Below are 14765 nucleotides of genomic sequence, written 5' to 3'. Positions count from 1 at the left end.
CCAACTTTCTCCAGTACCCTGTGGGAAGCTACCATAGATGTGACTTTAGCCTCAAGTTCCATTGCCCAGCACCTTGCTGTCTGGACAGTCCGCGAGGGCTGGACCACCACTGACCACAGGATACAAACCTTCCAACTACACCATTCACTAGTCACCCAAACAACCAACCAACCGAACTCAACAAAGAAGATATGCCCTGAAGAAGGCTGACTGGAACCTTTTTAAGGAGGAATTGACTAGTGCAGCCAGCTGCTTCGATCCTAGCAGGCTCAGCCCAGACCAGCATCTATGCGCAATTACACAACTCGTCACCAATGCTGCAAACAAGGCTATCAAAAAGAAGAGATTCACACCTGGTGCTGTCCCCTGTGGTCTCCAGAACTCCAGGCTCTTAGACGCAAAGTCATTTACCCACAAAAACGCTATCAACGTGCAAGGAGAACATGGCCTCCAGAAGAAACAGAGGCTTTACTGCAGCAATATCGTGTTACCAGGAACCAGTACACTACAACAATAAAACAGCACAAAAGGTGCTCATGGGAAGCCCTGGTAAGCACTGAAGGGAACGCCGACCCTTGGGGAATTGTGTACAAAGTGATCACTAACAAGCTGCCCAGAGGCGAGGTCTTATCAACCATAAAATTACCGAATGGTCTTTACACCAGATCGTGGCAAGACTGTCAATAATATTCTAGATGCTACATTCCAGCAGCCTGTTGACCCACACACAACGGAACAGTTACAGCTCTGCACGGAGAATGAAATATATCACACGACAGCAATTGAAGAGCCCTTCACCTCAACTGAGCTCAACTTAGCTGCATCTAGAATCAGAAACAAGAAGGCTCCTGGCAGAGACATGCTCGATCCAGAAATCATTGAGAAAGCCATTTAACTTATTCCCACTACCATACTCAACCAGTTAAACCACTGTCTCCACCAAGGATTCTTCCCCACACAGTGGAGGACAGCAACTGTTACACTTATATTGAAGAATGCAACCAAGCCGCATGATCGGCCACAATCTTACTGGCCCATTGCACTGCCGCCAGTTTTCGTCAAACTTCTCGGACGGATGATGTCCCATAGAATAGAAGCCCACTACAATGATGCTGGTCTCTCCTCGCCTAACCAGTATGGTTTCCGGAAAGGCCGCTCCATGGTAGATGCACTGGAAACAATCATTGAAGCTGCTACCAAATGCAACTCCAAATACTTTCTATTAATCTCCTTCGACTTTGCTGGTGCCTTCGATTCCCTCTGGTGGCCCAGCATCCAGGGCAGGCTCCGGAGGGCGCAAGTACCAGAAAACATATAGATGCATCAAGACCTATCTCCAGGATCGGAGTTGTCGTGTCTGCTCCCCACTGCAGTGTTTCCAGACCGGTCTTCTTCGGCGGATGCCCTCAGGGGTCTGTCCTGGGGCCTCTCCTCTGGAATCTGGTGCTAAATGATTTCTTGAACACCAAACTCAAAAATGTACAGACCCAGGCCTATGCAGATGACCTGGTCATGCTCTTTTCTGCCAATAACAGAACCCAACTGGAAGCGACTGCCAACCAGGCCATCTCTACCCTTCAAGCTTGGGCAGATCATAACAACCTAAAGATCTCCCCGGGAGAAAACCAATTTGATCCTGCTAAAAGGTACCCTTGATCTCAGAAGATCACACCAAATCAAGGTCAATGGTGTTACAATCAAACTAAAAACAGAGCTTAAATATCTAGGTTTGATCTTTGACAAAAACTCTTCCCCCTCATCTAGATCAACTCAGGATTAAGATCAGGAAATATGCTGCCAAAGTCTCAAGAGTTGCCCGGAAGGACTGGGGTTGAAGAAGAGAACGCTCTCCCTCTTCTATAAGGCAGTCTTCATCCCGGTTTTCGCTTATGCCTCTGGAGTCTGGTACAAGAAAGCTAATACAGTTGTAAACAGATCACGCCTAGGAACTATCCAGCACTCTCTTCTCCTTCTGTCCTCGCTTGCCTGTTGCACTGTCAGCACCCATGCACTCCAGGGACCTCACTGGATCTCTTCCCCTGGACCTGGAAATTGTTCATCATGGGTTGCTCTACCAATTGGCCAAAGGAAGAGAGTTACCTGTGCCAGTTTAAACACTGACCCAGCAAATAATAGAAACACTGAAAAGAAGAGACTTAATGAACATCTAACAGATACCTAGCAAGAAAGATGACAGACCTCAACTAAAGGCGCTGTAACCAAAAGATTCCTCCCGGATGTCAGGGCCTCTTACTCATTCACACCTGGCTGGTTTTCACCGGAACTGTATGCTACCTACCTCCTCACAGGACATGGCTCCTTCCAGAAAAAACGACGACTTCGGAATTTCAGACTCACCCTGCTGCCACTGTGGAGAGGATCAGACGTGGGAGCACCTTGCCCACAGCTGTGGGCAAGTCCCACAGCTGTGAAATCTACGAGGACTTTGGGAGGATCCTAATAATGAAACTACACTTCAACTACCAAAATCAAGAACACCTCACCATACAAAATGAAGAAACTTACCGAGCCCTGACTCAATTTGCAATGGACCTATTTACCAGGCAGAAAGCGCTACCACCACCATAGTATCCGAATCAATAGGTCAAAACAACCATGGCTGCCATTTGTTGCTGTGCATCGCTGAGCCATGGATGCTAATGCCTTGAACCAACTTACACATGGCTGGACCAACAAACCATCCAGAATACAGAACCCAACTTGCTCCCTCACATCTCGAACAGTCAACTGGTCTCCCCACTTGTTTGTGGGGTGCGATCAAAGACAGTGCGATCAAAGACAAACAAAGACTAGCGGTGCAATCAAAGACAGGGTTCTTACATTCCTTGAAAAATTCCTCATCATTGACTCCTGGACCATCTTCCCCCAACCAGACATGACACATCTCATCAAGAAGAGACCTAACATTGGTCCCTGGACCAATGTTAGGTCTCTTCTTGATGCACTTGCGGGGTATCTCTCTCTCTCTCTCTTTTTTTTGTTGGTTTAACCCCCCCCCCCCACCAACCCACTCTTCCCTTTGGTGAGGCATTCGGCATGCCACACTGTCAGCAGGGGCCCTCTTCCCTATCAGCCTCTTTCTCTTGTTTCCTACCATCCGACTTTTTACCCCTCCTCTTTATTTTTCTCTGACAATAGTTTTTTTCGTTTTTTTTTTTTTTTTTTGTGTGTTATTTTTTTTCCTTCTTGTGTGGGGGGGGTGGTTTTTCATCCAACCGTCACCCCATTCTTCCCTCTGGTGAGGCACTGGGAATGCCACACTATCAGCAGGGGCCATCTTCTTATCAGCCCCTTCCTTCTGTTTCCTCCCTTACTTTTCTCTTACACAAAGTTTTTTTTTTTTTATTTATTTATTTTTTTTATTTATATATGTATACATATATTACTTTTCTTACATTTCTCTTACACAATGGGGTGTTTTTTTTTTTTTTTTTTCACACATGTATACAAGGTGTCTTAAAAATATTGGTACAAACGTTTAGGAGAGGTAGGTAACATCTAAAGGAATGTGAATCGCATAGGAACCCATAACCGGAAACATCACGGGAAAGTAGTAGCAGAGGAACAAGAAGCAGAAATGACACAAGACAGTAATTAGTGGCAAACATTTATATGACATAATATTAACAACGGAGTACGAGATGGATGCATTTCGTGATATTACAACAGATGCGCGAAGGTTCCACCATGAGACGCGATGCATGCATGACACCGATGCAGCATTGATTGGCGGACACGGTTGAACACACCTGGAGTTTCTTTGACAGTAGCAGCAGCGCAGACGAATCTCGCCAGGAGATCCATTTCCATCTCCACAGGCGATTCATACACAATAGATTTGAGGGGCCCCCACAGAAAGAAATCAAGGCTCGATAAATCAGGTGAGCGTGGGGGCCAGGCAACGGGTCCACCACGGCCAATCCATTGCCGCCCAAAATTCCTGTTCAAATGATCACGAACATAACTTCCATAATGGGCAGGTGCCCCGTCATGCTGAAACCAAATGTTGCATCTCATATTTGCCGGAACATCATCAAGTAACCCTGGTAGAACTTGTTCAAGAAAGATCCGATATTTAGCAGAGTTTATGCGGTATGATAACAGGTATGGGCCAACTAAGCAGTCACTGACCATACCTGCCCACACATTATTGCGAGGCGATGTTGTGCCGCATGAGGGTGCACACCATGTGGGTTGTCGTGAGCCCACACATGAGCATTGTGCTAATTGAATAATGCCTTCCCGTGTGAAATAAGCCTCATCTGTGACCAAACATAGGCTGGAAAATTCAAGTCTTGGACACTTTCTTGGAGAAACCACTGCAAAAAGCCACACGTGCAGGATGATCTTGGGGAGCAGTAACTGAACCCTTTGGAGATGAAAGGGGTGTAAGGAATCGTCGTTCCAGACACGCTGTACACTGCAAGACACTCCTAAGGCAGAGGCAACAGCACGTGTGCTGGTAGTAGGATTATTCTGGACAGCATTCAACACACTTTTTTTCCGTGGTGGGAGTTTGCGTCAAACGTGGTCTGCCCGCACTATTCCTGTTACCTCTAAATGACCCATAATCGCACAAATTTGATGCATACGCGCAAACAAATGGTGGTCTGGTACATGTCTGTCTGGGAAGTGTTCTCCATAAATTCGTTGAGCGGCTCGTCCACTGCCCTCTGCTCATCCATAAACTAGGTGCATGTCTGCCAGCTCACGGTTTGTATATCGATGCATGCTCTTCACGCGGCGACTACTGCTTGAATGAGTAAACCAGAAATCTTCCCTCTCGCGAACTGATGAACAGCGCGGTCTACCGACTTACTGTGACGTTTCCGGTTATGGGTTCCTATGCGATTCACATTCCTTTAGATGTTACCTACCTCCCCTAAACGTTTGTACCAATATTTTTGAGACACCCTGTATATGTATTCGTATGCCCCACAGGTCTAAATCTAAACACATCAAAATTATTGCCCGACCTATTTGGCCCTAGAACAAGTTATCAGCAAACAACCCTACGCTCTGTTAAAATTACAACTGCTGCTCAAGAAACAGCAATCATCTCATTCCCAAATCTGGTCCGAGCCACTGAAATCCTAGGTAGGTGGGAGGACCCGCCAGAGTACTTTAGCATCAGTGGTACACCCAGTCAGCCTCAGCGTGGCACAGTGTGGTAACATTGGGTCCCACTAGGGGGCCTGGCAGCTAATAGACTAGAGGAACAAAGGGCACAACACAATATACAGCACATGATTCCCCCCCCCACACACACCTTCAAATCTCTGGCCCGATACAATGTACACCCACAGAGATAGGAGAAATCCCAGGAGCCATTAGGCACTAACATACCTTACACCTTACCAAAACCTTGAACAGTAACTCTGCTGTTGTAAAAAGTCTAATGGTTTTTATTATTACTTGCTTAAATGCTTCCCATTTGTAATTCCCTGTTAGTAACATCTTTAGTTGGTCCCACTGAATAGGTTTAAAAAATTGTCAGAATCCACTGCACTCAACTGTCAAAAGCAATAGCCCTTCCCTTTGCCCTGGATTGTAGTTACTTCTTTAAGTAAATCCCACATCGATACACTGTGATTACTATTTTCCCAGTAATCTTTTTATCTGCAGTGTCATAAAACATGAAGAGTCCCTGCTGATAATCAGATGAATATTGCTTTCTCTTGTTGTCTGTCTAACGTGCTTGTCTAAATAAACAGTCATCCAATAAATCCAAAAGAATTCTTGCTACTGTGTGAGTGACCTATCCACCAATTCCAGTCAATATCGGAAAAGTTAAAAATCCCCATTATAAGATCTTCTGATTTATTAACTTACTCTATTTCTCTGTACAGTTGTTCGTTATACTAATCATAATCATTAGGCTTATAACACACTCCAAATCTGATTTTTGTTTTCCCAGTGATATGCCACATCAAACTTGCTCAATGTTGCACTAGTCACCCAATATGAACTGGATGCACTGCATCAGGTTTCATCTGCTTCTTAATTATGAGCATACCCCCCCCCCGACCTGTCTGTCCTATCCATTTGCATTGTGTTGCCTTTATTCAAATTCTACATTTCTTAGTCCTGAATGACACCATGTCACCAACATCCCCAGTAGGTCCATAAATGATGACTTTAACAGTATTTCAAAATCACAGGTGGCAGGAGCTGCAGTGCATAGCACACGCTTCTTGATTAGACTGGGGTTCAAGCCCGTGCCCACCAAATACGGAAGATGCGGAAAGGTCAGGGAATGACCACCGCATATCCCCAGAGCAATATGGCCTTAGTTGCTAATGCTCCTAAAAACCAAACAACCTTCAAAATCAAATTTATTTATTGTATTAGTGTATACTTAAGTATACATGCATCTGTTGTTTTTGCTCTTAGTAACCCTAAGACAAGTCATGTATTTGCTTGTTCCATGGGGATCCTCAGCAGGCATTGAAATCCCCAACACCTTGCTTTCCAGGCTGGCGTGTGTTCGAATAGAAGCAGTGTAAGAATCACTTATACCTATGTATACAGCTGCTATTAATCTATTAATCTGCATATCTTCCCCCTAAAAAGCTAGCAGTTTTCCAACCCAAACTAACACTGCCTCTGCAGCATCAGCAAATATTCTTACACCCATTCTATTTAAGTGTATCCCTTCACTATAAAAACAGTCTCGCCTGCTAATAAACACAGATCACTTTGAGAAAAATTCTACTCATGACTAGGCAACAGAGGTCACATATTATTGATGTCGGATTATAATGGTGTCGGACAGTTTTAAATTTTTTCAGCGGGAACAGCTGATAATGTTACCATTAGAAGCCAATAGTGTTTTTTTTTATGAAAACCCCAAACATGAGAGGTATTAGAACCTATAGTACTTAGTGCCGTGTTTGGGTTGGAGGTTGAGAAGATGAGAAGATATTTGTTGACATTAGACTTGAACTTCTGTAGGCTATAATTTTCAGGAAATACGTATGAAGAAAGGTTGTTCTAGAAAACGGCAGCTGAATGAATAACCGAGGAAGATAAAAAGTTGGTTCTGTGAGTTTGACGTTGGACAGTAAATGGATGTTGGATGGTGGTGGCACGTATTCAGATTGGCATGTGTTCGGACTGTTTTGAAAGAGAGAGAGCGGGAATTATAGAAGCCAATTCAGAAGAACAGTGCCCATAGAAGTATCTGTAGAAAAGACATGCAGCAGAAACAGTACGTCTATGAGACAGCGAGTGGAAAGACTGTTAGAGACAAGTCATTAATTAACCTAACTTCCCTTTTCTGAATGGAATCTAGAAGCCTGAGAGAGGTTTTAGGGGCACCACCCCAGATGTGGTACCAATATTCCATGGTGGGGTGGATTTGCTGAACAGCTGTTTGGAAGAAAAGTAACGCTGAGAGTGAAAGAGAAAACCAAGTTTTTTAGATGCAGAGGAAGCAATATTTGTAATGTGCTTGTGCCAAGAGAGATTAGAAGTCAGGGTAATCCCTGAAAGAGATATATCATCTTGCCTAGAAATCGGAGTGTCACCAAAGATAAGCATAGGGGCAGAAAAATCCTTTTTGTGAGACATAAGAGAAAACTGAGTTATAGAAGGAACGAAATCAACTAAGCTGTCTTTGCTCCACTAGAGAATTACCTGGAAATCAGCATTTAAAGGAACTGGTAGCAGATATTCGAGAAGTTGAAGCTGATTGAGCAGGGCAAGATTTCTCAAAATGGAAAGTGGAATGCAATGTGCTATCATCGGCAAAACTATGGATAGGATTTCCAGTCAATCGAAGAAGGTCATTAATATACAAGAGGAAAAGCGTGGGGGAAAGAACTGAACCTTGGGGAACACCAGCATTAGTGGAGAAGTCAGAAGACAGAGAGCCATCTACCTCACCCTCAGTGAGTGATCAGAGAGAAAATGGATAACCAATTACAACAAACAGTTAGCAAACCATAAGATGGAAGCTTGTTTAGAATACCTTTATGCCAAACATGATCGAAAGCCTTTGAGATGTCAAGAGGTTTTTTATACCAACTAAGAGAACTAAGAGATACTGTTCAAATTTTAGACCTAAATGGCTGTCAGGTGAACTGATGAGACTAGTGGACAGAGGGAGAAAAAAAATGTATGGGATGGACAGATTATCAATGGACTCAGAATCCTATAGTAAGTACAAACTAGACTACAATTAAGACAATAAGGAAGTTAGACAAACTAAGGGAGATTATTAGAAGACTTTGGTTAAGAATTCAAAAAAATGTACAAAGAATTCTTTGTTTTAAAATTAGAAGGAAAGGAATGAACAACTTTGGCCTATTCACATTCACTGGATATGAATGGCATAACTATTGCTGACAAATGAATATATATATATATATATATATATATATATATATTCCCTCTACATTTGCACATGAATATTTTTAAAGATGAGGATATCTGCAGTTTACCAAATTATAAATGGATGCTAAATGATTTTGTGATAATTGAAACAAAAGTGGAAGAAAATTTGTTAAAGCTAAAAGTGATTAAGTAACCTGCAGCTGATGTAGCCTATCCAATTATATTAAAAAAAAACAAAAAAATGAAACTATTACCCATGAGAGCATCCTTGATGTTGGGAACATCCCCATGAACTTGAGATGTGCAAATATCTTTCCTATTCTCACAGAGTGAAGTTGGCAATAATGATCACTTCACCCTTTGAGACAGACCTGTAAGCATAATTTTGATACCAAGGATGTGGTACTGTCAATGGTATATAGGAATTTGGCCAGCAGACAAAAGGAGATGATTATCTTGTTGTATAATGTAATGGTTAAGTTACATCTGAAATACTGCATACAGGTCTGGAAGCTTCAATTCAGGAAGGATGCACATTGCTGAACAGCTGCAGAAAAGAGCAACAAGATTAGTCAGGAGCACAAAAGTGTACTCTCATCAAGAAAAACTTCAGTTCTGAAAATTTGAACATCTGGAAACTAGGCATCTACAATGAGACCTGACTGAAGTGTTTAAGCCTGTAAACTATATGATGAGAAGAAAAATGCAAAATGCAGTTTTACGGATATAAATTGCAAAAGTATGACTTCTGGATAGACATGTGATAATTTGCTTTCAGTCAATAGGTAAATGACTGCTAGAATACACTTATATCTGGTGTTGTGAGAATGTTTAGTTTTAATCTATATTTTAGTTTAGTTTGAATAAATTTACAGATGGATTAAACAAATTATTAGAAGGAAGGAAGGAAGGAAAGAAGGAAGGATGGATGGATGGATGGATGATGTGAGTTGTGTGTCTGTTGGCTGACTAGCATCATTTGCCACTGCTAATATATAAAAAGTTGCATATCAGGAACTCAATCTCCCTATATTATTTCCACAGGAAAATGGATTTCATTTTCTAACAATGTAACCTTCTCTAAGTTCAAGCATGTCTGGAATAAAACTCAGATTCTGGATTAGATTATCAGAATTCTTTTTCACATAGACACTTTTATTAATTCTCAATTCAACAATCACTGTTTCTCCAATTACAGAAATTGGCAGAAGAGCATATGCTATCTGACCATCAATTTGTACCACAAAGTACCACTTTCTCTAACTGCACAAATTCTTGTGCATATATCTTTTCCAGAACCCTGTACACTGTCATACCCTTACTACCCCGCTGAAAGAACTTTATGTCAAACTATTAAGTAAAATAAACCAACTAAACTTGAAATAATCAAAAAAATATAACATACCCAAGCCAATCAGCAAATTCTAAAGTATTTGGTACAGTGGCACTCAAAAGAATCAAATTCACATGATCAGGAAGCATAATCAAGACTTCTTCCCATACAACTCCTCGCTAAGAAAAGAAACAAAAATTTATTATTAACATGGTCATGATAAAATCACACTAATTTTTACAGCAAACACTACAGGAAGTAATTCAGTATCCAAAAGTATTAATGCAAAAAAAAAAAAAAAAAAAACTCAGAATTAATGAAATATACTTTAAGCCACTTTCTGCAGATAGTTGTTATGCTTTGTATCATAATAGAGCCTTATATTATGACATAACAAGGGTGATTATAACCACTAACTGTGAATTTATGAATAGAGCGTCATCTGAAATAAGCAAATTATTCCCTGCATACCGGAAAATGAGTATTCCAGCAAATGCTGTAAACCTTAACTAGGATGGTGGGGGTATGATTACTCCTGACAGACAAGAAATACTTACATCGGCTTCTTATAATACTAATGAGAATATCCCAGAGTTTGGATGGTACAAAAGATCAAATATTCCAAAAAAGAAGTTCATAACTCATGAACGGTTCTATAAGTTGTTAACAACTCAAAATTTGCCTTCCAGAACTGCTGACCTCTGTGGGTACTTAATTCAGAAAATAACCTCACCTCAACTCAACAGAAAGTCCTTCAATTATGCACTTTTTAGCAAAACATTATCATTTATTAGAAGGAGATGGAGCCTACTATCCTCCTAAAGATGAATACAAGATTCAGTGATTTACTCACTGTATCTCGCAGAAATCATTTATTAGAAGGAGATGGTAGACATCTCAAAGATGTCTACCCCCACACACACATGCACTGAACGGTACGCAAGCTCAAACCGTTAGTGGTCCCTTCCCCTAAAGTGGAAGAGTATTTCGTAACATATGAGATGTTCCATGGTTAAACAGACTCAAAAACTTTTTGCAAACCTCTCTGATTTATATATGATAAGTGTGCAAACTACACATTAATTTTTATCTGGCAGTGTGCATGTGATTAAAACAGCATAAATTTCCAAAAGTCTCTTTCATATCAACAAGACAACACTGAGTTTCTAGCTCCAAATAAGAGGTTTATGCTGAACAGGAAAATGAAATTTTCTTTTCTCTTCTTCAAATGAAAATATTTGATTCTGATATATTTAAATATTGTAAACTTAAAACAGCTTAAAATTTCCATATTGTGGAAAAGTTTTTTTACGGAATGGAAACTAAAATACATATACAGGCTGGCCTTGATTAACGCTATTAATTCATCCCGCGAGCACATCGTACAAAACGGAAACGCGTTAAACGAATATAATAATCAATAGGAAAAATTATAATTGGTCCTTGACCTTCTCGAATGTCCATAAAGAATTTTAAAAATACTACCTTTTAAATAACTTTTTAACTGTATACAATGTAAAAGATAATGAAAATAATTATGGAATCAAATGTTTATTGCATAAAACAGAGGTTCCCAAACTGTGTGCCGTGAAATATTTAAAATTTTGGGGGAAAACACAGCGATACTCGACATCTGTCGGACACTGCACGAACTACTAGCTCGAGGTAGTTCAGTTTCAACATTTCTTATTAAGTTGTTTGGACCTAACTGCTAAACGGAACTGTTAGATATTTCTTTTGGTCTGAGTGCGTCTTGAAAAAATTACTGAGACATTAAGGGCACCATGAACCGAGAAAGTTTGGGAACTTCTGATATAAAATACACAATGAAGAAATGACTGTTGTGGAAATATTTGAACAGTGTTGACTTTCTCTTTTCATCAATCAATTTCCGATAGCTGACAACAATCTTCTCTGGGTCCAGGCGAAATAAATATTGCTGAGAACCTCAAACCTTTTGTTTGAGGTTCTATGCGATATGAAAGATTTCATCTAATTCTTTTACTGTTATCTCCTTCGCGGTAACATTTTCATCTAGCTTATTTGAAAATTTGAATTTTTATGCAAGTGTGCATTGACTTTATTAGCAGGAGACAAACAAGTAACATGTCTTCTTCCGATGGTTGATGGAACACACCAAGGCGGGCAGCAGGCAAACGTTTGTTTATTGCCCGTACGACTCGCAGTAAGCTTAACGCACGATTCAAATCTTTTTCAACTATCTCATAAAAAAAAAAAAGATCGGTTAACTGGAAATTTGCATTGTGTAAAGTGGTATAATTTTTCAAATAGCATTGGGGGATGTCTTTGTGTGTGCGTGATGTAAGGAGTGTAAGGAAATCAGGCGACAACTCAGCGTTGTTATGGGCCTATATGAGAGTTTGAAGGACAGGGTGGATGCCCTCGAAAGATCTAAATTGAGGGGCCCATCAGGCTCTCAGCTGCCCACATCAACGCCAGAGCTTGCACTTGGTCATCACGCAACACAGTGGCAACCCCTAAGGCAGAATGCGCTGGTCCCACAGGAACTAGTAGTTGTTGGTGACTCTATTGTCAGGGAAACGGGGAACATCCTTTGTAAAAAGGATAGGTGGAACAGGACCAGGGTATGTCTGCCAGGGGCAAAGGTTGATGACGTTGTAGAGCGGATATCATCTTTCAAGGGCACAAAAGGTGATATAGTTGTACACGTTGGCACTAATGATATTAAGAGTAGGAGACCGGCGGAATTACTCAACAAGTACAGGTCACTGTTGAAAAAAAGCCGTGAAATAGGGTTGAATTTGAAAGTGTCTGCAATTCTGCCCAGACACGATAGGAGGGAGTACATGATGAGAGCCTTGTCGATCAATTCGGCCCTGGAAAGATAGTGCAAGGCTCAAGGGGTAGAATTTTTTTCAGCCTGGACTGTACTTGTTAACAGGAGAGATTGCTTCTACGGGGATGGGATGCACTTAAATAGAAAGGGTGCAAGAATATTTGCTGATGCTATCGAGGCAGTGTTAGGTGGGTCGGAAAACTGCTAGTTTGGGGGGATACAAAGACTAATAGTTTAACAGTAACCGCAGGCAGAGGTGAAGGTGAATCTTGCACAACTTCTATTAGAATAAGAAGCGACCTGGAGCGAGGGGTGTTGGAGGTTTCAGGGACGGATGGCAGTCATCATGGAATAGTTGGGTATATGGGATGTGTTAGGGTAACAAGGAATAGGCATAGGAGCATGTATGCTTGCATGTATACCAATGCTAGAAGTATAGTAAATAAATTTGATGAATTTGAAGTGTTGGCCAAGACATCAAAGGCGGATATTGTTCGGATAGCAGAGACGTGGTGTCACAAAGATATAAGGAATGCAGAACTGGAATTTGGGGAGTACAATGTGTACAGAAAGGATAGACAGGACAGAAAGGGAGGGGGTGTTATGCTGTTAATTAAGAAAAACATAAAATCAAAGGAAGTGCACCCAGTTAATATAGATGAACAGTGCTCTGTTGAGTCAGTTTGGTGTGAGATAAGCACTACGAAAGGAAAAATAAGAGTAGGAGTGTGTTATGGGCCTAATGACTTGAATGAGTACAATGAACAATTGTACAGAGAAATAGAGTGGGCCAGTAAATCAGAATGTCTTATAATGGGGGATTTTAACTTCCCAGATATTGACTGGAACTTGTGGGTTGGTCACTCACACACTAGTCAGACTTTTGTGGATTTATTGGATGATTGTTTTCTGCAGCAGCATGTTCGAGAGGCAACCAGAGAAAGTAACACTCTTGATCTGGTTATCAGCAGTGATCATTCATGTATTAAGAATTTGCAGATAAAGGAACCACTAGGTGGCAGTGATCACAGTGTGCTGAAGTGGGATTTACTCAAAGAGGTAACTACCGTCAGAGGTAAAGGAAAGGGCATTTGCTTCCGTAAAGGGGAGTACAGTGGTCTCAGACAGTTTTTAAATTCTGTACAGTGGGATCAACTGACGATGTTACAAACAGTAAATTCTAAGTGGGAAGCATTCAAGGAATTAATCGTGGAAGCTACTAGACTTTATATACCGATTAAGAAATATCGTTCAAGGTTTAGGCCTAAATGGTTATCAAATGAACTAATGAGACTCGTGACAGAGAAGAAAAATGCATGGGATGTATATAAATTATCAGGTGACGCAGAAGCCTGTGGCAGATATAAGCTAGTCTGTAATCAGGTCACAAAGGAGGTTCGGCAGGCGAAGGCGGATTACGAGAAATCTTTGGCAAAAGATGCTAAGAAAAACAGCAAGGATTTCTTTACTTATATAAACTCTAAAAGGAAGGGGATGAATATGATTGGTCCACTTGACATCGATGGTTCGACTGTTGATGATCCTGCTCAGATAGCAAACAAACTGAATGAGTATTTTGCATCTACATTCACACGTGAGGAATTATTACAGTTTGAAAATGGAAGAAGGTTATCAAATTGTAGCAGTGTGCTTAATGATTTTGTAATAACTGAGAGCAAAGTGGAGGAGAAATTGTTGAAGTTAAACATAAGAAAGGCACCTGTGGTGGATGGGATCTATCCAGTTATTTTAAAGGAGGCGGCAAAGCAACTAAGCAAACCCTTTGCCATAATTATGAGAGCATCCTTGGACTCAGGGGAGGTTCCCACGGACTGGAGATGTGCAAATGTGTCCCCAATTCACAAAGGTGGATCGAAGGGTGACACGAGTAATTACAGACCAGTTAGTTTAACTTCTGTTCCGGGTAAAATAATGGAGTCACTGGTTAAAGATGCATTGCGGGATCATCTAGACAAGACTGCAGCAATAATTCAAACACAGCATGGGTTTGTTAAGGGAAAGTCTTGTCTGACAAATTTGATTGGTTATTATGATGTGGTCACAAAGGAACTGGATGCAAAAAATAATTTTGATATCATATACTTGGATTTCAGGAAAGCTTTTGACACTGTTGCGCATGGAAGACTACTGTACAAATTGGAGCAGAATGGTATTAAGGGTAAGTTGCTACAATGGATAAAAGGATGGTTAAGTGGGAGAAGACAGAGGGTGGTAATCAATGGGTGCTGCTCTTCG

The 14765-nt window shown here is 41.0% G+C and overlaps 1 protein-coding gene across 3 annotated transcripts in view; it reads right to left on the bottom strand.

Moving 5' to 3' along the window:
* tst (superkiller complex helicase subunit twister) overlaps positions 1-14765 on the bottom strand; it is a 522759-nt gene that overhangs the window by 305756 nt on the left and 202238 nt on the right. For all 3 annotated transcript variants that reach the window (XM_090389516.1, XM_090389517.1, XM_090389518.1), the window contains one exon: positions 9764-9870. In XM_090389516.1, the coding sequence (XP_090245642.1) occupies positions 9764-9870 (107 nt within the window). The remainder of the gene's footprint in view (positions 1-9763; positions 9871-14765) is intronic.

This window comes from Mastigoproctus giganteus, chromosome 2 (genome assembly GCF_048544385.1).
Source record: "Mastigoproctus giganteus isolate SK-2022 chromosome 2, ASM4854438v1, whole genome shotgun sequence".
Classification (NCBI taxonomy): domain Eukaryota; kingdom Metazoa; phylum Arthropoda; class Arachnida; order Uropygi; family Thelyphonidae; genus Mastigoproctus; species Mastigoproctus giganteus.
This window is presented reverse-complemented; position numbering and strand designations above follow the sequence as displayed.